The 21323-nt window shown below is 65.6% G+C and overlaps 3 protein-coding genes across 6 annotated transcripts; 1 reads left to right on the top strand and 2 right to left on the bottom strand.

The window, feature by feature from the left end:
- Positions 1 to 1068: 1068 nt before the first annotated feature.
- CCKBR (cholecystokinin B receptor) lies at positions 1069 to 3820 on the bottom strand. Its single transcript, XM_085216766.1, has 5 exons — positions 3491 to 3820; positions 2697 to 2948; positions 2364 to 2628; positions 2168 to 2295; positions 1069 to 1896 (listed from the first exon to the last, which is right to left on the bottom strand). The coding sequence occupies exons 1-5, from the start codon at positions 3645 to 3647 to the stop codon at positions 1388 to 1390; spliced, it is 1311 nt and encodes a 436-aa protein (XP_085072892.1). The 5' UTR covers positions 3648 to 3820; the 3' UTR covers positions 1069 to 1387.
- Positions 3821 to 5033: 1213 nt separating this feature from the next.
- On the bottom strand, positions 5034 to 9138 carry CNGA4 (cyclic nucleotide gated channel subunit alpha 4). Of its 3 annotated transcripts, none has more exons than XM_085216757.1 (5): positions 8670 to 9138; positions 8457 to 8567; positions 8280 to 8386; positions 6624 to 7711; positions 5034 to 6113 (listed from the first exon to the last, which is right to left on the bottom strand). In XM_085216757.1, exons 1-5 carry the CDS (start codon positions 8907 to 8909, stop codon positions 5203 to 5205), a joined length of 2457 nt encoding a protein of 818 aa, XP_085072883.1. In that variant the 5' UTR covers positions 8910 to 9138; the 3' UTR covers positions 5034 to 5202. The 3 variants fall into 3 exon arrangements, with proteins under 3 accessions (XP_085072883.1, XP_085072884.1, XP_085072886.1); XM_085216758.1 differs by having other exon boundaries at positions 6624 to 7661; positions 8670 to 8887; XM_085216760.1 differs by having other exon boundaries at positions 6624 to 7610; positions 8670 to 8886.
- A 52-nt stretch (positions 9139 to 9190) lies between these two features.
- Positions 9191 to 16723, top strand: FHIP1B (FHF complex subunit HOOK interacting protein 1B). 2 transcript variants are annotated; one of them, XM_085216755.1, is made up of 14 exons: positions 9207 to 9301; positions 9530 to 9569; positions 10651 to 10822; positions 11352 to 11625; positions 11692 to 12294; positions 12368 to 12526; positions 12594 to 12680; positions 12760 to 12927; positions 12995 to 13074; positions 13715 to 13884; positions 13963 to 14886; positions 14968 to 15146; positions 15297 to 15459; positions 16093 to 16723. In XM_085216755.1, the coding sequence occupies exons 4-14, from the start codon at positions 11488 to 11490 to the stop codon at positions 16386 to 16388; spliced, it is 2967 nt and encodes a 988-aa protein (XP_085072881.1). In that variant the 5' UTR covers positions 9207 to 9301; positions 9530 to 9569; positions 10651 to 10822; positions 11352 to 11487; the 3' UTR covers positions 16389 to 16723. The 2 variants fall into 2 exon arrangements, with proteins under 2 accessions (XP_085072882.1, XP_085072881.1); XM_085216756.1 differs by lacking the exon at positions 10651 to 10822 and having other exon boundaries at positions 9191 to 9301.
- Positions 16724 to 21323: the final 4600 nt, after the last annotated feature.

Below are 21323 nucleotides of genomic sequence, written 5' to 3'. Positions count from 1 at the left end.
AGATCTGCGTGGATCCAGCTGGAGTCCCATTTGGTCAAGATCAGAGATGGAGTCGTGTCGGGGCCCTCTGAGAGATGGAGTCCTATTGGTCCGTGAGGGAAGGGGAGTCCCATTGGGGGACAATGGGAGACAGTGTCTTCTATGGGGCATTTGTGGAGGTGGAGTCCCATTGATCAGGGTAGGAGATGGAATCTCACTGGGGCGTTGTGGAAAATGGAATCCCAGTGGGGAGCCCTATTAGGGAGCCTACAAACAGGAGGGGAATCAACTCTTGGGAAGGGGAAATAACAGCAGGACAAGGGGAAATGGTTTGAAGTTGAGGGAGGGCAGATTGAGGTTGGATGTCAGGGGAAGTTCTTTACAGAGAGAGAGTGGTGAGGTGCTGGAACAGCTGCCCAGAGAGGCTGTGGATCCCCGTCCATCCCTGGAGGTGTTCAAGACCAGGTTGGATGGGGCCCTGGGCAGCCTGGGCTGCTGTGAGATGTGGAGGTTGGTGGCCCTGCGTGTGGTGGGGGGTTGGAGCTTTGTGATCCTTGAGGTCCCTTCCAACCCTGGCCATTCTGTGATTCTGTGACTATGGGAAATGAAGTTCTGCCGGTCACCGTGGGCAATGGAGTCCCACTGGGGAACTGTGGGAGATGGAGTCCTATAGGGCTCGGTGTGGGACGAGTCCTGCTGGGCACTGCGAGAGATGCAGCCCCGTTCATAGGGGAGAAGGCTGCAAACAGCACTGCGGGATGCGGATCCCATCGGGGCGCTGTGAACGTGCACGAGTGCCGAGCGCGGTTGTGTTAAGCCCAGATGTGCGCGTTTGTCCGCAGCGCTGTGCTGCTGCGCCGCGGCTGTGTGCGCACCGAGCGGGCACGGCCGTGCGAACCCGCACAGCTGCGCGTGTCTGCGGTCAGCGCTGTGCGCTGTGGAGCTGATTGCGCCCGCCAGGGGAGACCGCAGCACCGCTCGTGGCTCCGGGAATGACCCAACCGCGCCGCACCTCTCCGTGCCGGTCCGGTCCGGTCCCCGCTGTGCGGGACTCGGTACCGGTGCGGGGCAGAAGAAGCGCAGCAGGCGGCACCAGACCAAGGCTTTATTGCGGCCGGAGCGGTGAAACCGGGGAGCGGCATTTTCCCCTCGTCGCCCCACCTCCGGCCCTGCCCCGCGGCCCCCCACGGGAAGGGTGAAGGCAGTGCGAAGCCACCGCCGGCCCCGTCCCCGCCTCCTGTGCCCGTCCCGCATCTCCTCGCCTCCCCACGCACGGGCACCTCAACACGGAGCCCACGGGCACCGCGTGCGGGGCGGCACCGGGGCGCGGAGGAGGCAGGGATGACCGCGGGGCTGCGCCGGGGCACGAGCGGATTGTCGTGGGGGGGCGGTGCGGGGCCGGGCGGGTTCAGGGGGGGCCGAGGCTGCTGACGGTGGTGTAGCTGAACTTGGAGAGCGATGCGTTGGCATTGGCCACGTCCTCGTCGGGCGCGCGGCGCGGGCAGGCACGGCGGCAGCCGGCGCAGGTGCCCAGGAAGGCGGTGCGGAAGCGGCGGTTCATGAAGCAGTAGATGAGCGGGTTGGCGCAGGCCGAGGTGTAGGACAGCAGGTGGATGAAGGAGATGGGCGTCCCCGAGAGCGCGCGCTGGGCCGCCCGCGGCGCGAAGGCACGCCACGTGTTGGCCGCAAAGATGGGCAGCCAGCAGAGGAAGAACATGGCCACGATGACCACCAGCATGCGGATCACGCGCCGTTTGGCCACCAGCTTCGCCTCTGAGCTGTTGATGCGCGCCCGCTCCTGCTGTGCCCCCGCCGTGCCCAGCGCCCGCAGCTCCAGCGCAGCGCCCGGCCGGGAGAGCTGCAGGTAGCAGCCGTCACCCTCGTCACAGGTGGGCAATGGGTCTGTGCTGCGCTGCGCTGCGGGCGGGAGAGGCGCGGTCACGGATCTGGCAGCATCAGAACCCAGGTGGCACAAGACATCGTGGCACCGGGCACAGCACCGCGCATGGCACCGAGCGCAGCACTGCGCATGGCATCGGGCACGGAGCGGCGTGGCCTCCACCGACACGGTGTGGATATCAGAAAGGGCCTTGGCAAAGGGACCTGGTACGGTGCTCAGCCCCGCTGCTTGCCCTGGGATGAAGGCACTGATCAGAGCTGCGTGGCTCCTCATTTCCCAGAGCCTCACCTGCTGCTTCCCCCTTGATGTCCAGCTCAAAGCGGATCCCTCGGTACAGCTCGCGGGAGATGAGCCCATAAGCCACGATCATCACCACGCCCGGAATGAAGAAGAGAACGAGGAGCAGCAGGACATACCTGGAATTCCAGCGCCCGTCGCTCGGCAGCCCTCGCCCTCCCCACGCCGTGCGTTGCCCCCCACTCACCATGCCTGCCTCACGTGCTCGCTGGGCCAGGCGTGAGTGCACTGGCTGAGGGGCGGGCGGGCGCCGGGCACGGGCAGCAGCCGCGTGGTGCTGTACACGGCGTAGGGCAACATGAGCAGCGCTGAGAAGAGCCAGGTGCTGGCGATCACCCGGCAGGCGTGCGAGCGCGTCTGCCACACGCGGGACTGCAGCGGGTTGCAGATGGCGCTGTACCGCTCGATGGCGATGGCCACCAGGCTGAAGGTGGAGACCGAGACGGAGACGCCTGCGGGCAGCGAAGGGTGAGCGGCGGCGCAGCGCGGCGCAGCGCACGGCCCCCGACCCGCGTCGTACCCATCAGGTAGGCCATCAACTTGCAGACGGCCTCTCCGAAGATGAAGGTGCCCATGAGGTTGGGGATGAGGGTGAAGGGCATGCAGCAGAGCGCCAGCATCAGGTCGCTGAGCGCCAGGGACAGCAGGAAAGAGTTGGTGACGGTGCGCAGGCGGCGGTTGAGGAGCAGCACGGCCACCACCAGGGCGTTCCCGCAGACGCTCAGCACGAAGATCAGCGCGTACAGCAGGACGCGCACCGTCAGGTCCAGCTCTGCGGGTGCACGGTCACGGGCAGCGCGGCGCGCCCGGGATCGGCTCCACGTGCCAGCCCTGCGCTGTGCCCGGGAGCTCCTGCGGCCGTCCCTGCGGCGCACGCGGTGCCAGGACGCGGTGCCACGCGGGCCGAGCTCCAGCACGGGGACAGCGGGCGGGCGGCGGAAACGCGGTGCCGCCCCGCTCCCCGAGGCCGAACCCTGCCTGTCCCGAGTCCCGCTCCTCCCTCGGACGCGCCCGCGGCCGCCGTCACCGGGAGCGGAGCGGTCCGGCGCGGGCATCACCCGGCGCTGGCATCCCCGTGCGCGGGCAGTGCGATGGGGCGATGGAGCGGGGGGATCCCTGGGGTTCCGGGCTTCCCTCCCGCCTCCACTCGGGACGCTCGCTGCCCCCGCGCAGTCCGAGCCCACACCGGGACCGCCGTGCGCTGAGCACCGGCTGATGCTGGGGACGCGGCGCACCGGGAGGGAGCGGCTGCCGTGCGCGGCCCCGCGGTGCGCCCCGTCCCGTCCCGTCCCGTCCCGCCCGCTCCGCTCTCACCTTTGGGCGCCGGCGGCCCCCGGAGGCCCCTGCGGAGGAGGTCGCAGGCGGAGCCGTTCCAGGTGAGGCCGGTCCCGGTGCCGTTGGCGGAGCCGGTACCGTTCCCGGGGCGGCAGAGCAGCTCCTGCAGGGACTCGTTCAGTCGCCTCGGGTCCATGGCGGAGCCCTCAGAGCCGCCCCGCGCCCATCGCGCCCTCCTCGGCTGCACCGGGGACGGCACCGGGGGGCTCCGCCAGGACCGCTCCGCTCCGCGCCGCCTCGCGCGTTTCGGAGCCACGGAGAGAGTGAGCGGAGGCGGCGCCGGCGGAGGGGAGCGGGGCGGGGCGGGGCCGGGGGCGGTGGGGGGAGGTGAAGGGAGACCGGAGGGGGAGGGGGCGGCGGGGCCGGACCGGAGCCGGATCCAGAGCCGAGGTTCGAGGGACTCGAGGGGGTCTGAGCTTCCCGCCCCGCCGGAGCCCCCCGGCCGCTCCCCGCAGCATTCCCCCGTGCCCGAGCAGCCGCCGCCCGCCGCTCCCGCCGCTGTTTGCGCAGCTCCCCCACTCTGTTTGCTGCAGCTGGGCCGCTCCCAGCCGGGGCCGCGCCGGGGTCCCCGGGGGTGCGAGGCCGCTCCCTCTGCTGCCGCGTCCGGGGCTGCGGGGATCCGTCCCGGCCTTACCCCGGTCCCTCCGTTCCCAGAACCATCCCTGTCCTCATGCCATCTCGTCCCTGTTCCCTTCCTCTCTTGTCCTCTCCTTTTCCCACCCTCTCGCTCATCCCCTTCCCCATCCCTGTCCCATCCTCACCCTGGGTCACCCGTGGTTCCCGCCCTTATCCCCGTCCCCATCCTTGTCTCGGTCCCTCTTCCCGCCTCCCCTGTCCCACCCGATCCCATCCCCGTTGCTGTCCCCATTCCCATTCATGTCCCACACCTGTTCCAACCCTGTCTACATCCCTTCCTATACCCATTCCCATTCCTCTCCTATCTCTATCACTATCTCTGTCCTTGTTCTCAACCCATCCTTGTCCCTTCCCTTTCCTTCCCTGTACCCATTTCTATCCCGTCTCCACTCTAGGCTGCCCTTCTCCTCTGTCCCCTTCCCCTTCCTATCCCGGTCCTACTCTTGTTCTTATCCCCGTCTCTGTCCCCTACCATTCCCTCCTTAGCCTTATCCAAACCTCTGTTCCTGTTCCCCTCCCCATTTCTGTTCCAACACTGTTCATACCCTCATCCCCATCCCTCTCACCTCCCTCTCTGCCATTTCTTGTCCCCTCCTGTCCTGCTCCATTCCCGTCCCACCCCCATCTCAGTCTGCCCCTGTGCCCCTTTCCCTATCACCGTCCCATCCCTATCCCTGTCCCCATCTTCATCTCCATCCCATCCCCACCCCACTCTGACCAACGCAGTCCCTGTTTCTGCTGTGCTGAGAGCCCCCAGTCCTCACCTCCTGTGCCCCAGGCACAGCCCTGTGCCCCCCCCCCCCTCCTGCTCTGCATCCTGCCCCATCCCTACATCTCCTATCCCCGTTACAATGCCACGCTCCTCGTTCACCAACAACCACTGCTGTTGCTTAGCAACTGGTGTTATTGCTACATAGCAACTATTGTCACCATCACCTAGCGGTTGTTGTCACGGTTACCTAGCAACTGTTGTCATTGTTACCTAGCAACGGCTGTCACAAAGCACCGACTGTCACTGCTATTGCACACTCAGCAGCCAGGCAGATCCCTGATCCTCAGCGCCAGCGGCCTCTGGGCTGTGTGCCCCGTGCCCCTGTGGGATCCTGACCCCTGCTGGGACCCCCTACACCAGTAGGACCTCGTGTGCCAGTGGGACCTCGTGCACCAGAGGGAGCCCAAGCACCAGTGGGACCTCGTGTGCCAATGAGACCCCCTACACCAGTGGGACCCCGACCCCTGGTGGGACCCCCTACACCAGTGGGACCTCGTGTGCCAATGGGACCCCCTACACCAGTGGGACCCCGACCCCTGGTGGGACCCCCTGCACCAGTGGGACCTCGTGTGCCAATGGGACCCCCTACACCAGTGGAACCCCGTGCCCAGGTGGGACCCCGTGCCCTGGTGGGTCTACGTGTCCCTGTGGGACCTGCTATGCCAATGGGACCTCGTGCTGTGGTGGGACCCTGTACCCCCCTGGGACTCTGGACACTAGTGGGACCCTGCGCCTTAGTGGGATTTTGTGCCCTGGTGGGTCGCCCCTCAGGCTCCCCTCCCCCTGCGGCACACTGCAGCCTGCTGGGACTCCTCTTCCTGCCCTTCCCCTGTCCCCACTTGCCACGCTGCTGCGCCCTGCTCTCCAGGCGCCCGATGCGCAGTGCCAGTTTGAGGGCACTGGACTCCAGCTGTGCCAGCAGCCGCGCCGTTCGTGTCTGCAGAGCCTCCAACGCCGCCTCCAGCACCTGCGCTCGCCGCTCAGCCTCCTCCCGAGCTGCTGCCGCCGCCGCCTCCGCGTTCACATCCAGCTTGTCCATACGCAGCAGGATCTCACGGCCCTTGGCCTCCAGCAGCACTCGGGCAGTGGGGAATTCAGTCAGTACCTCCGCCAGGTCCTCCTTGGCCAGGCAGAAGAGGTCTGAGTAGCCGATGCTGCGGATGTCAGCTGTGCGCCGGTTCCCCGAGCGGTTCCCTGAGGGTGCGTTGCTATGGTTAGGGTGGGGTGGTGGTGGCACACGGGGCAGGGATGGCACCAGGGCAGCACCAGGACCAGCCGTGCTCACCAAAATGTGCCCTGGCTCCATCCTGTGCTCAGACTCTGCCGGCACCAGCGGGACATGGGGGTGGGAGGGTGGAACAGGAACAGCAGCTTGGGGACTGGCATAGTGGGGATGGAACTGTGGGGATGGAACTGAGGGGATGGCACTCAGGGGATGGCACTGGGGGGATGGCTTCATGGGGATGGCATCGAGGGGATGGAACTGAAGGGATGGCACTGTGGGGAAGGCACCATGGGAATGGAACCGAAGGGATGGCATTGTGGGGATGGTATTATGGAGATGGAACTGTGGGGATGGTACTGTTGGAATGGCAATGAGGAGATGGCACCAAGGGGATGGAACTGAAGGGATGGCACCACGGGGATGACACCACAGGGGTGGTACTGTGGGGATGGCAACCTGGGGGCCTGGCAGGAGCTCACCGGGGATGTTGATGAGGCTGATCTCTCCGAAGTAGAGCCCCTCTCCCAGCACGGCGAGCTGCGTCACACCGTCAGCTCCCAGCACCTCCAGCCGCCCCTCTCGGATGAAATACATCTCACGGCCCACGTCGCCGCGCCGGCAGACGAACTCTCCAGGCCCAAAGACCTGAGGGCGCAGTCGCAGCACCAACGCCTCCAACACGCCGCGCTCACAGCTCTGGAACAGCCTCACCTTGCTCAGTGCTGGTAGATGCACGCCGGCGGCCACCTCGGCACGCAACCTCTCGGGCAGGTGCCGCAGCACGACGTGTTCCTCCGCCAGCTTGCGCTGCGCACGCAGGTGCTCGTGCCACGCGGCCACGCGTCTCACCAACCGCTCTGCCACGCCGTGAGCCCGCAGGAAGCGCCGCACCGGGCCGTGCTCCGGGTAGAAGGAGGCGTCGGCCGCGCTCATGTCGGCGATGACGGAGCTCATGCTGCCCATGATGGTGGCGAAGCCCAGCACGGCCAGCAGGAAGCCGGCCGTCACGAAAAGGAACTCCTCCTCGCGGCACGGCTCCGGCGTGTCACCCACGGTGGTGAGGATGAGGGTGGAGATGTAGAAGCTGTGCAGGTATTGCCGCAGTGGGCGTGCAAAGCCGGGCCGGCTCCCGTTGGGGTGCACCCACGTATCAGAGCCCAGCCCCAGGTGCACGGACAGCGCGAAGTAGAGGCAGGCGTTCCAATGGATGGCCACCAAGACGTAGAGCATCAGCTTGGCGATGCGGAAGGCGTGGGGGTGAGCTGTGCGTGTCTCCCGGCGCTCGAAGGCTTCGAAGAGCCGCGGGGCACGCAGGCAGCGGTTGGAACGCAGGGCTGAGCGCAGGCGCAGGCACAGCAGCTCCATGGGCAGCACTGAGGCCACGTCCCATAGGAAGCTGCTGGAGCGCAGGTAGCGGCGCCGGATGCGCTTCCGATCCAGCACCAGGATGCCCTCCTCCAGGAACCCTGCAGGCAGCACCTGGCTGGGGATGCTCAGAAGGATGGGGGGGTCCGTGGCTGGCGGTGGGGATGGGAGTGGGAGGATCATGGGCTGGTGTGACGGGGGACTGAATCATAGAATCACAGAATGGTCTGGGTTGCAAAGGAGCACAGTGCTCACCCAGCTCCAACCCCCTGCTGTGTGCAGGTCGCCAACCAGCAGCCCAGGCTGCCCAGAGCCACATCCAGCCTGGCCTTGAATGCCTGCAGGGATGGGGCATCCACAGCCTCCTTGGGCAACCTGTTCCACTGCCTCACCACCCTCTGCATGAAAAACTTCCTCCTCATATCCAACCCAAACCTCCCCTGGCTCACTTTAAAACCATTCCCCTTGTCCTGTCACCATCCGCCCTCACAAACAGCCGTTCCCCCTCCTGTTTGCTTGCTCCCTTCAAGTATAAACAGGAGGGGAAACAGCTGTTTACAGGGTGATTGTGACTGGAGGGGTTGAAGGGCTCTGATGTGATGCTGTGCCATGAGGGGGAGGTGAGGGCAGAGGGATCCTGGGTGCTGCACATTGCCATGGGGTGCTGGGGGGGCTTGGAAGGTGGGTCCCTCTCCCCCTGCCCGGCAATAGCTGTGCCTGCAGGCTATGTGTATCACGTTCCAAGCGTGTGCAGCTGTGCGGACACTGACCGGTGTTCAGACGCACGCTGATGTCCAGCAGGTACAGCGCATCGCAGACACAATCCAGGCTCAGCCACAGCGCTGCGTGCCGCTCCTGCACCTCCGTGAAGCAGCACCTGGCCCAGCCGGCGGCGTCACCGGGCCGTTCCCTCCCCGCATCCCACCTCCCCCAGCCCCGCGCCGCACCTGCAGATGATCACGACCCAATTGTACAGCACGGGCAGCGCCATGGCGCTCAGCCACCAGTAGTAGCGCTCCCCGGAGGGGTCCAGGATGCATCCCCGGGCTTCGGCGGTGCTGCGGGGTGGGGGGAGCGGGGCGGTCGGGGCGCCGACATCGCACTGAGATGCTGCGCCCTCCCGCCCCACCTCGTGGCGGGGAAAGGGGAGCCCGGCTCACCGCTGTCCGCGTCCGGTGTTGGTGCCGGGCTCGGCGGAATCCCAGCGGCGGGACAGCACCGCGCCGAGGCCGCGCATGGTCAGGCGGGGCCGGGGGGTCCCGCAGCCTCCCGCAGAGCGCGGCGCCGCGATCGCGGCTGCGGGCGGCTCCCGGCAACGGGCGGTCCCCGGGGCCGTGGGGGCGGCGTGCGGGGACGGGGCGGGGCTGCGCCACGGGGTGCGGGCGTGGGGCGCGGGGCATCGCGGGGGGACGGATCCCCGATGCCCGGTGCAGGGCCGTCCTCGGAGCGGGACCTCCTCCCGTGGCCCGCGGTTCTCAGCGACGCGGTGGTCGCGCTGCCGGCCGCTGCCCCGCACGGCGCCCCGCACGCCCCGCTCCGGCCCCGGGCTCCGCGCAGCCCCGCCCGCATCCCGCACCGCCACGCCCGCCTCCAGGCCGCGCCCGCGCCCCCGCCCCGTTCTCGCCGCAGCCAATGAGCGCGCAGTCTCCCCGCGCGGCCCCGCCCCCTCCCCTCAGGCCCCGCCCCCTCCGGTGCTCAGGGCGGGGCCGCGGGGCGGGGCGGTGCGCGCGGTGCGTGGGGCGGCGGCGCGAAGATGGCGGCGGGCGCGCGGGGCCCTCGGCGGGGGCGGCCGGTGAGAACGGGGCGGGCGGCGGGGGGGGGAGAGCGCGGGGCGGGCGGGAACGGGGCGGGGCGGGGCCTCGGGGCGGGAGGCGGCGGGGGCGGGGGGGTCGCGCCGTGCCCTTGGCGGGGGCGCGGGGTGCGGCGGGGCCGCGGGGGCGGAGCGGGGCGGAGCCGGGGGGTCCCGAGGGGGGGGTTCGGCCCCGAGTCGGGCTCAGCGCCGCTCTCCCCCCCCCCGCAGGAACGGCGCTGACGGCCGACGGCGCGACCTTCACCCCCAGGTACGGGGCGGGCCGGGGCGGTTCCCGCCCGTTGTCGGTGCGGCGGCTCCGCGGCCGTGCGGTGCGTCCGTCCCCGCGCCCGCCTCCTCTCCCTATTGCCGTTTGCGGGGTCCGGGCCACCCCGTGCGATTCCCGCCCCCTCCCTCCCCCACTCCGTGCCCCGTGGCCGTGAGATCGGGATGGCTGCGACCGCGCACGGCACCCGGTGCCGCCCGGTGCCACGTGGGCCGGCGGCCGTTCCCCACCCACACCGCTTCCTTTGCGTCTCCGGTCCGCGTTGGGTTCCTGCGGTGCCATCGGCCCAAATGGGGCCGTGGAGGAGCGCTGGGGTCGGTCGGGTTCCGTGCCGTCATCCCCATCTCGTGGCACGGCGCCGCGCCGTCCCGGTGCCGGCGGTGCTGTGGGAGCCGCTTTCTCCGTCTCTAACTTTAGCACCCGCAGCTGCGGTGCAACGGGAGCTCCTCGCCGCGTGGTATAAATACATCTGCGAGCTGCCCAAAATACGCCGGGCGCGGTGACACCCCCGCCGTGCCGGGTTGGAACCGGTGCAGCTCCGCGGTGCTGCCGTACCGGGGCTGTGGAGCTGCTCCGCGGCCCCGGGTTCCGCTGCTCCCTTCCCCTTTTGTGCTTTGGGGTTTCCTGAACGGCTGCTTTCGTGCCAGCCCTGGGTGTCAGCCCTGTGCCTCCCTCCCACCCCTGCTCCCACTGCCTCCGAATCACAGACGGGCGCAGGGTGTCTTTTGGGCACGGTGGGCGCTGGGGGGGCTCAGTGCTGACCCTGACTGCCACCCCGTGCCCTGCAGGGCCGTGCTGGCACCCTGAGCCCCGGGTGATGGGGGCTGTGGGACAGAGGATCCCAGGGGCAGGGATTGGGCCCCACACCTTCAGTCCCGTGCAGGCGTTGAGCACACAGGGATCTGGGCCGGGTTGCTGGGCCGTGGCTGCTCCCTGTGCCCAGCGCCGCTCTCGTGATGCCCTCGTTTGGCCCCACGCTCAGCTCCTGGTTCAAAGTGCAGCTCTGGGTGTGGAGCAGCGCTGTGTCACAGCCCTCCTCCACTCCACACTTCCTTGTCCATCTCAGCTCCTGTCCTGCCCCGGCTCCCAGCAGCCTCTCCTTCCTGGTGCCTCCAGCAGAGGCATCTCTGGGACCCCCTTCCCCTTGGTGCTGCTCAGAGCCCTCTCATCCATTGCCCTGCGCTGGGATACGGTGGTGCTGCTGGGTTCCAGCTGTGCCCGTGAGGTCTCTCTCACAGGTGGGTGACATCCCCTGCCCTCCTGGCTCTGGGGTTGCTCCTTCTGGCTCTGTCACTCTGGGCTGTGCGTGGGGGTGGGTGTGCACGAGGCCTGATGGCCAGGCTCCATGCCCATCCCCATACCAGTGTGGCAGCAGCAGTTCCTTCGCCCTTGCCCTCACCCTCAGCTGTGCCCGGGGTCACGATGTGTGACTCATGGCGTGGGAGTTGTGGCTCTCAGTCCCTCCCCACGGAGGCACCCATGGAGCAGTGCCACCCCCGGAGCTGCCTGCAGGAGGTTGGGTGCAGCACGGGGCTGCGCTGAGGCAGGAGCAGTGCTGGGGGGGTGCTGGGGCGGTGTCAGAATGGTGCTGGGATGTACAGGGGTGGTTGTAGGGTGGTGCTGGCACAGTGCTGGAGGGCTGTTGAAATGGTGCCCGGATGGTTCTGGGGTGGTACCGGTACGGTGCTGGGGTGGTGCTGTGATGATGCCAGATGGTGCTGGGATGGTGCCGCTGCCCCTTCCCTGTGCTGAATGCGCTCCCCACAGCCCAGCAGCATGGAGTGTGTGGCCCTGCTCGCTGCCCACTGCCCCGTGCCCAGACGGCACCGCACAGCCATCGGATCGGGCCGGGCCTGCGGGGCATCACAGCGCTGCCCCTGAGCCGTGCCCCCGCTGCGTCCCCATGGAGAGGATGAGCTGGCTGAGCAAACTGACCCCGCGTGGGGTTGGGCAGCGTGCTGCCCGCAGCGCCAGCCTGCAGAGCCCCGTCACCGCCGACCCCGAGACCTGCCTGATGGTCTTCAAGAACCACTGGGCGCAGGTGAGCCGGTGCCGGGCGGTGGGCGCGGGGCGACCCTCAGGTGGGTGCTGAGAGCTCTGCCTGCAGGTGCTGCGCATCCTGGAGCGCCGCGGCTGCGCGCCAGCCCCCGACGACCTGAGCGCGGTGCGGAACAACACCTACCAGCTGCTCAACCTGCTGGCCGAGGACCGGCCGCGCGGCGAGGCCAACGCGGGGCCCATCCTGGAGTTTGTGGTGGCCGAGAATCTGCTGGAGCGGCTGCTGGGCTGGCACCTGCAGGGCGACTTTGGCGAGGAGCGCAAGGTGGAGCAGCTGAAGCTGTATGAGATGCTCATCAGCCAGGCCCGGCAGCCCCTCCTGCGGCACCGCGCCGTGCTCACGCCGCTGCTGCGCCTGCTCAGCCTCTGCGCCGAGCCCAGCTCCGCGCCGCTGGAGAACAGCCTGGTGCTGCTGCTCAACCAGCTCTGCGTCTCGGTGGCCAAAGAGCCCGCCATCCTGGAGCTCTTCTTTCACAGTCACACCGACCAGGGCCCTGCCAACCTCATCATCTTCTCCCTCCTCATCCCTTTCATCCACCATGAGGGCGTGCTGGGGCAGCAGGCCCGCGATGCGCTGCTGCTCATCATGGCCATGTCGGCCAGCAACCACGCCGTCGCCAAGTCCATCACCGACAATTCCTACTTCTGCCCGGTACGGCCGGTGGGGTGCTGGAGCTGCTGGGTGTTGCGTGCCCCAGGACCACGCTCAGTGCTTGTACCCACAGGTCTTGGCCACGGGGTTGAGTGCGCTGTACTCCTCGCTGCCCCGCAAGATCGAGGTGCGCGGGGACGACTGGCACTGCCTGCGCCGCGAGGACTGGATCGGGGTCTCCTCCCTTGTGCTCTTCATGAACTCATTGGAATTCTGTAACGCCGTCATCCAGGTGGGGCTCTCGGTGACGCGGGGTGACGCAGGCCGGCACGGGCAGCCCTGACCTGTGTGCCCTGCAGGTCGCCCACCCGCTGGTGCAGAAGCAGTTGGTGGATTACGTGCACAACGGGTTCCTGGTGCCCGTCATGGGACCGGCGCTGCACAAGGTAGGGGCATCCCACCAGTGGTGCCGTGGGACACGCTGCGGTGCACCCGGAGCGCTTCCAGCTGCTGCTCCCCATGCAGACCTCCATCGAGGAGATGATCGCCAGCACCGCCTACCTGGACCTGTTCCTGCGCAGCGTCAGTGAGACGGCTCTGCTGAAAACCTTCCTGCGCTTCGTGCTGCTGCACCGCCACGACAACACCACCATCCTCGACACGCTCGTCAGCCGCATCAACAGCAACTCGCGGGTGAGTGGTTGGGCAGGGTGTGCAGGGACCCAAATGTGCAGCTGCCTCATGTCTCCTCCATCCCCAGCTTTGCATGGTGTCCCTGAGCCTCTTCCGGACGCTGCTCAGTCTCAACTGTGAGGACGTGATGCTGCAGCTGGTGCTTAGGTACTGCCCTGCTGTGCGGTGCTGGGATGGGGCATCGCCCTGTGGGCACTGGGATAAAGCGAGGCTGTGGCATGCAGGGACGTGGGGTGCATCTCAAGAGGATGGGACGTAGGATAGGATGGGGCTGGGATGGTGGTACGTAGGTGCTGGGATGGGCATGGCGGTGTCCCGCGGGGGGCACATGCGATCTGATGGGCAGCGTGAGACAGGGCTGAGGTGTCACCATGGGTGCTGGAAAGGGCACAGCTGTGTCCCAGAGGTTGGCATCCCCAGGGGGTTCATTGGCGGGATGGCAGTGGGCTGGGATGTCGCCAAGTGGGTGCTGGATGGGCACAGCTGTGGCCTGAGGGTGGCAACTCCAGAGGATCCAGTGGCAGGATGGGATGGGGCTGGGACGTTGCCATGCAGGCACTAGAATCAGACATGGCTGTGGCATGCAGGGACTTGTATGGGGGACATACCCAGGGGGTCCGGTAGCGGTAGGGGGTGGGGCAGGGGTATCATCATGCTGGTACTGGGATAGGCATGGCCGTGTCCCATAGGGGTTGAAATGACAGGGCAGAATGGCACGGTGCTGGTGCCTGCTGCCCCTGCCCTGCGGTCCCATTGCTTCCTCGCTCACAGTCCCGCATCCCACCAGGTACCTGCTGCCCTGCAGCCACGTCATGCTGAGCCAGAAGCGGGCGGTGCGGGACCTGGACATCTATGGCAAGACGGCCGCCAAGTTCCTCTCGCTCATCCCACGCTGCTGCCGCCCTGAGAATGTACCACTGCCAGAGCGGGACGAGGAGCATGCGGCATGGGCAAAGGGTACGGCACCAGCACTGCAGGATCACCCAGCGCATCACCCCCAGCCCTGCACTGCTGAGCACTGTCTCCTCTCCATAGGGCAGAGCAGCCCCAGCGTGGATGCGTCCTCGGCAGTGCCGGTGCCGCGGCCCTCCACACCGTCACGCCTCGCTTTCTTCATGCGGCAGCAGAGCGGCGGCCCAGAGGCAGCCGGCACAGTGCCGTGCTCCCCTGGCACACCGAGTGGCAGCCCTGCACACCGGGCTGCCCGCTGGGAGGAGGTGGCAGAGCTGGACAGGAACTACCTGGAGTACCTGCGGGATGCACGCCGCAGCATCGACCGCTGTGCGTGGGCGTGCCGCGTCTGGTCGGCCCCCTATGATGGCGAGGAACCTGTGGCCCCCGGAACCACCCCCGACGTGGCCCCTCTGCCTGACAGCGCCCCGGGGCCCCCGACCCCGCGGACTAAGAAGCGGGGGTTACCTGAGGAGGGGGCAGGGAGGGCTCCCAGCCCCAGCGAGCCCCACGCTGTTGGGCCCAACCCTGATGCACGGGACTCAGGGGCACTGGTGAATGGGGCGCATGGGCACACAGAGCCAGGGCGGCCCGAAGGGGACGTGGTGGTGAAGAAAGTGCGCAGGAGTCCGCGAGGCGAGGGGCTGGCACACAATGGGGCTCGGGCGCAGGCTGCAGGCTGGGAGCCCCCACGCTCGGTGGACTCACTGCTGGAGGAGCTGCTGGCCAAGGCACCAGCTGAACCCAACGGGGCGGGTGTCAGTATTGAGGCCTTCACCCAGGAGCTGCGAGAGATTGAGGCCGAGATGGAGAACGGGGCCAGGGCTGAGCCGCCTGCCGTGCCTGAGCCACTGCTGTCCCATGAGGAGGAGGAGGCCTACGCCAGCTTCGCGGCTCTGCCTGAGGGCGAGGAGGCACTGGGCCGTGTGCGGGCGCTGGACCCGCTGGCGCAGGCCGTGGCCAGCCCACCACGCACTGTGGGTCCACCTCACAGCCAACCCTTCACAGGTGGGGCTGAATGGGGTGCAGACGGGAATGCTTCTGTGTCCCATCCCACGGTCACACCCTGACACTAGCACCCACCCACAGGGCCCTTCATGACGGTGCTCTTCGGTAAGCTGGAGAACATGCTGCACAACTCCCTCTACGTGAACTTCCTGCTGACGGGGCTGGTGGCCCAGCTGGCCTGCTACCCACAGCCGCTGCTGCGCTCCTTCCTGCTCAACACCAACATGGTCTTCCAGCCCAGCGTCAAATCGTTGCTGCAGGTTGGGTGCTGGCGGCGCTGTCCGTGGTGCTGGCGGCGCTATCCGTGGTGCTGACGGCGCTGTCCGTGGTGCTGCCCGCCGCTCCTTCCCTCCATCCAGTCCCATCCCGTCTCATCCACCCCATCCAATCCTTTATGTCCCGTCCCGCAGGTGCTTGGCTCGGTGAAGAACAAGATTGAAAGCTTTGCTGCCAGCCAGGAGGACTTCCCCACGCTGCTCTTCAAGGCCAAGAAGTACCTGATTGCCCGTGGCAAGCTGGACTGGGCTGATGCACCAGGTGTCATGCCGGCGCTGCGCCGCTCAGAGACGTTGGGTGAGATGGGGACAGAGCTGCTGCTATGGGGCTGGGGGTGCTGAGGGTGCACTGTGTGTGGGGGTGCCCATGGTGCTACATGGGGTGTGGGAGCTGCTCTGAGAAGACGGGGAGCTCATGTCCCTTTGTGTGGAGGGCTGGGGGTTGCCATGGTGAATGGGCTGTGGCACCGGAGTTCAGGGGCTGCACATTGCATTGCACGGGGGCTGTGTGCTGTTCTGGGTGCTGCATGCAAGACTTGGGTCTGCCTCTTGCATGCTGCTGTATGCTACATGGCACTAGGGGCTGCATTGCACTGCCGTCTGCACGTGGCACTGCTCGCAGGGCTGGGTTCTGCTTCTCCATTGCAGCACACAGCTCCTAGACCGTAGCAGCAATGCACAGGGGGCTGCATGCAAACTCATCTCTGCCTTCCCCTTGCTGCATTGCACTGGGGGCTGCACGTGGCCCGGTGTGCAGCCTGGGCTTTGCCTCACATCACGCACCGGGTTGTGCCCCACGCAGCACCCCGGGCCGCGCACTGGGCTGTGCCCCGTGTTCCGTGCCGTGCCCCATGCCTTGCCCTGGGCCGTGTCCCAGGCTGTGCCTGCGGCATCTCGCGTTCGCGGCCCCTCAGCTGACGCAGCCCCTCAGCCCGCAGCCGGAAGCCGTCGCTGGGCGAGCTGATCCTGCGGCACACCAACAGCCCGACGCGGGCCCGGCAGGCGGCACAGCTGGCGCTGCAGCAGGTGCGGGACGGGCCGGTGCTGCAGGCGCTGGCGGGAGCCACGCTGTTCCGCGGCTCGGCCGAGAAGCAGAGCGAGGCGCTGCGGGTGAAGAACGCCGTGTACTGCGCCGTCATCTTCAGCGAGTTCCTGAAGGAGCTGGCGGCCATTGCCCAGGCGCACGCTGTCACCTCCCCGTTCCTCTCCGAGCCGCCCGAGGAGTGACCCTGGTGGCTGCTTTTTAACTGCGCGCGGGGCACGGACCTTTTTAATTTATTTGGGATGAATGTTCTGCCGGGAGCTGGCCCTGGGCGGCCGCGGGGATACGTGGGGACGGCAGGGCCGGACGGTGCCACCTGGCGTGGGGCGGGCTGGCTCTGCCCCCTGCCGCCCCCGTGGCCCCAGTGTCACCCGCCACCCACCCGCTCCTCTCTATGCAATGCCCCGCTCCGTGGGGTGGCTGTGGGGCAGGGTGGGGGCGCGGGGCCGGGTGGTGCATGGGGGGCAGGTGTGTCTGTGCTGTGTATAAGCCCTTCTGTAATAAAGGGTCTGGTTGAGGGCGCTGCTGCTGCCGTCTCTGCGGGGCCGGAGAGGAAGGAACCCCATCTGGGGTTCCCTTCACTGCATCATGCTGGGGGTGGGGGAGGCTATGGAATCTTGGGTTCACTGAGGTTGGAAAAGATCTCCAAGATCCCCAACCCATTCCCACCGTGCTCACTGACCACATCCCTCAGTGTCGCATCCACTTGTGGAACACCCCCAGAGGCAGTGATCCCCACAACTCCCTGGGCAGCCCATCGCTGCTCTTTGGGAGAAAGAATCTTCCCTAATACCCTTCTTGACCTTCCCTGCATGGGGTGTCGGGGGGTGTCACTGGAGCCTGTTGTGCTTTAGGGACTGTGAGGCTGAGCAAGTTGGCTGGCACCATGGGTGCTGTTGTGCCATTGAGTGGCTGCTGGAGGAGGCAGGGGGGCAGATTGATGAGCTCTTTGGCTCTTTGCCCAGCACCATGGCCCATTGGTTGCTGGCCCTGTTGATGCTGGTGCTGGTGGCTCCAGCCCTGTGTGCTGTGGTGATTCCCATCCAGGAATCCAGCACATCCTGCACTGTCCACCCCTTGGTCAGTGTTTGCCCCTCAGCAGACCGGGGTGCTGAGTGCAGCCCCATGGCCCACGATGCCATGCACCCACCTGTCCACCTCATCCTTCATCAGCAACTCCACAAGCTCGCTGTGGGCTGGATGCACACAGAGGGCAGCCACTGAGGATGCAATGTGTCCATCACCGTGTTTGGGCTGGCACCACGGGCAGCAGCAATGAACTGCCCTTGTCTGGCCCTTGGTACACGTCAGTGCACCGGAGGATGTCCTTGCAGGCACCCGCAGCACCAAACAGCCTTCAGCATTCACCCTGTCCACGTTGGCATCCCCTCCTGCATTCTCACTCTCCACCATGACATTCCAGGTGCACAAATAGAAGGACCCACGTGGCTGTGCCTTGGGAGGAGTGCCCCACTGCTGCTGGCAGCTCTTTCCACGAGACCCATCACATCTCTGGTTCTTTACTAAAATATGCTAAAATATGCTGCAGTAATTTCCTGGTAGAACACCGTTCAATGTGGCACCTGTGTCAGTCAGTGAGCAGCACATCCCAGTGCTCACATCCATCAACCCAACGTTCACCAGAGCCTCTTCCTACAGAGCAGAGCCGGTAGGTGTTAATTATCCATGCAGTGGATAATTAAAGAAACCAAAGATGCACACAGCTGTAGAAATCCTGCACAGTGACATTGTTGCTGTGAGGTCGTTGGCAGCTCACAGGACACCATCATCACCAGGCTGCTGGCACAGTGGTGTCAGCAAAGCAGTGCCAACAGTTTTGGGTTCCCTGTGGCACTGGGATATGCAGGTTCTGGGGCAATGTTTGAGCAGAGATGGGGAACAGAGCCAGGAATGTTCTGCAGGCAGTGCCCATGGCTGGGGTCAGGAGTCCAGGTGCTGGGAGCAGACACACAGCCCAGGGCTCCCCTCACCCTGCAGAGCTGGGAGCCCTCTGAGCAGCTCTGTTCCCCCCACACAGCACAGCACTCCGGGGGTGGTGGGGATCCAAAATTAGGCCCAAGCAGCATTTCTCATTTTTCTGTCCTGGAAACCACTTCCACCAGCAGAGATGCACAGACTGACACCCAAACCCCGTGGAGATGGAACAGCCCTGGCAGCTCCTGCTGTGCTCCACTTTCCCTGCAGGTGGGCGATGCTGGGGGTGGTGGGATGGGCAGGGTGCAGGGGGGCCCTGGGCACAAATCTCTGTGTCTGCTGAGATGCCCGAGTGAACCGGGTGCCCACATGCACACATGTGAGCATGGAAGGGCTGCTGGCACTGCATTGTCTGTGTGGGTCCTCCAGGCAGGAGGAGCTCTGATGGATCACAGAGGAGAGGACACAGCATATCTGTCGCGTGTGGCACAGTGCATCCATCCCAGCCACCTCTCTGCAGTAAGGGACTGGAGAGTGGAGTGGGATGATGTACCAGGGTCTCAGGGGGGACAAAGACATGGAGCACAGCAGAGCTGGAGGGGACGGTGCAGGGACCAGCGGGGATCCATGGAAGGCAGCAGCAGGACTCATCCCTCCCTGGGAGGCCATTGGGGCGCAGGGAATGATGCAGCCCAGGTCTCCTCTTGCCTTCCTTCCTGCTCAGCCCTGACTCATTTCCTGCCCGTGTGGGGCCAGGCTCCCAGCACTGTGCCCAGAGCACACCTCGCTGCAGCCCCACAGCCGAGCTGCACGCAGTGGGGCTCTGTACCCCATGGGGACATCAGGTTTGTACAGCAGTGCCTCTGCGTGTCCCGTGCAGTGGGATCACAGTGTGATGCTCACACAGATGCCCTGTGCCACAGCACCTCCATGCCGCAGCGTCCTGTCCCAGTGGCCTCAGGGACGTTTCTTCGGGCCTGGGGCTGCATTAGGGATGTGGAGGAAGGTTGGGAGGGTGGAGGCCCTGACCACAGCCACTGGGAGCTGTGGGGCCCTTAGGGCTGCGTGGCACCAAGCTGATGCTCGATGCTTGGTGCCAACAAAGGCAGCACGCAGGGTTTGTAAGGGAGGAGCAGCTGTTGCACTGCAAGCACTGCCCATGGATGCAGAGCCTCCATCCCCACGTCCCCACCAGCAGGGAGTCAGCCAGTTCATAGCTGTGGGATTGGGGTGTACCCGGACTGTCACATCTGTGCTCTGAGCTCTGTGCATTGCTGGGCTGCATTGCTGGGCTGGGGGTGGTGCACACTTGCTGCTTGCTGGCCAAGCTCCACCTTAAGACTCACTGGCATATTTTCGGCCCCACGCAGCTCGCAGTTTCATTTCTGTGCCGCCAATGGCCATCTATGGCTAACAGAAGCCTGTGCTTCCTGCCGGCTGGGCTGTGGGCTGGGATAGGAAACACAGCTGAGCAGTTCAGCAACAGTGCTGGCTAACAGTGCACGGCAGCAGCTCCACTGTGTGCCCTCCGATTGAGGCATGGCACAGAGCCCAAGGCAATCGGGGTCCTGGAGGGATCATCGGTTTGGGGGACAGGGGTGTGCTGGACAGGGAGCAGTGGGTGTCATGGGGTTGTTCAGTCTGGAGAAGAAGAGGCTCAGAGGGGACCTTATGGCTCTGTACAACTGCCTGAAAGGAGTGTTGAGAGGGGTTGGCCTCTGCTCCCAGATAACAGCAAAAGAACAAGGCGGAATGGACTCAAATTACACCAAGGGCGGATCAGGCTGGGTATTAGGAAGGATTGCTTCTCAGAGAGTTCAGGTACTGGAACGGGCTGACCGGGGAGGTGGGGGAGTCACCATCCCCAGAGGTGTTAAAGAAATGTGTAGATGTGGTACAAAGGTTTAGTGGGAAAATATTGGTTGTAGGTGGATGGTTGCACTGGATGATCTCGGGGGTCTTCTACAGTTTTGGTGATTCTACGATTCTACGGCATCCCTGAGCAGCAGGGCCTCCTCACAAGTGGCCACAGCAGAGCATCCCAAGCAGCCACGGCACCCCCAGAAGGCACAAGGTCCCCAAATGCCTTGGCATCTCCATGCAGCACAGCAGCACCACATAGACAACAGTTGTGCTTCCAGCACAGCGCAGGGGGTGGAGGGGCAGTTGAGACAGTTGAGGCTGTGCTTGAGCTTCCCTTCTGCTCCGGGTGCTCGGCCACTCACTGTGCTGTGAAGTGCACAGATGGACCCCCACTGGGTGCCTGTGGGCTCAGGGAACTCAACTGCCCCTCTGCATCTGCTTTCCTCACTTCCCACATGCTCAGAATTCCTGACAGCTGGAACGGAATGGCTCAATCCGAAGGGACCTTCAGAGATCACAGAATCATAGAACGACCTGGGTTAGAAGGGACCCCAAGGATCATCGAGTTCCAACCCCCTGCCGCAGGCAGGGCCACCAACCTCCAGATCTGCTACAAGACCAGGCTGCCCACAGCCCCATCCAACCTGGTCTCGAGCACCTCCAGGGGCAGAGCACCCATAACCTCCTGCAGTCTGTTCCAGTACCTCACCGCTCTCTCTGTGAAGAACTTCCCCCTTCCCCCTTGTCCTACCAGTATCTACACTTGTAAAAAGTTGATTCCCCTCCCGTTCATAATCCGCTTTTAAGTACTGCAGGCTGCACTGAGGTCACCCCGCAGCTTCTCTTCTCCATGCTGAACAAGCCCAGCTCCCTCAGCCTGTCTTTGTAGGGAGGTGCTGCAGCCTCTGCTCATCTTTGTGGCTCCTCTGGACCCTCTCCAACAGCTCCCTGTCTTTCTTGTCCTGGGGGCTCCAGCCCTGGACGCAGTGCTGCAGATGGGGCCTCACAAGAGCAGAGCAGAGGGGGACGATCACCTCCCTGTCCCTACTGGCCACCCCTCTGCTGATGGAGCCCAGGATCCCATTTGCTTTCCAAGCTGCAGGCACACACTGCTGGCTCATGTTCAGTTTCTCACCCACTAGGACCCACAGGTCCTTCCCTGCAGGGCTGCTCTCAAGGAGTTCTCCTCCCAGTCTGTTACTCAGACCCGAGTGCCAAACCTTGCATTGCTGTTGAATCTCATAAGGTTCACACAGGCCCACCTTTAGCGTTGACTGAGGTCCCTCTGGGTGGGAGCTTCCTTCCCATCCCTTCCTTCCAAC

Source organism: Meleagris gallopavo, chromosome 1, assembly GCF_905368555.1.
Source record: "Meleagris gallopavo chromosome 1, MGAL_WU_HG_1.1, whole genome shotgun sequence".
Taxonomy (NCBI): Eukaryota; Metazoa; Chordata; class Aves; order Galliformes; family Phasianidae; genus Meleagris; species Meleagris gallopavo.
Note: the sequence above shows the minus strand (reverse complement) of the source record. Positions and strands in the feature narration are given on the sequence as shown.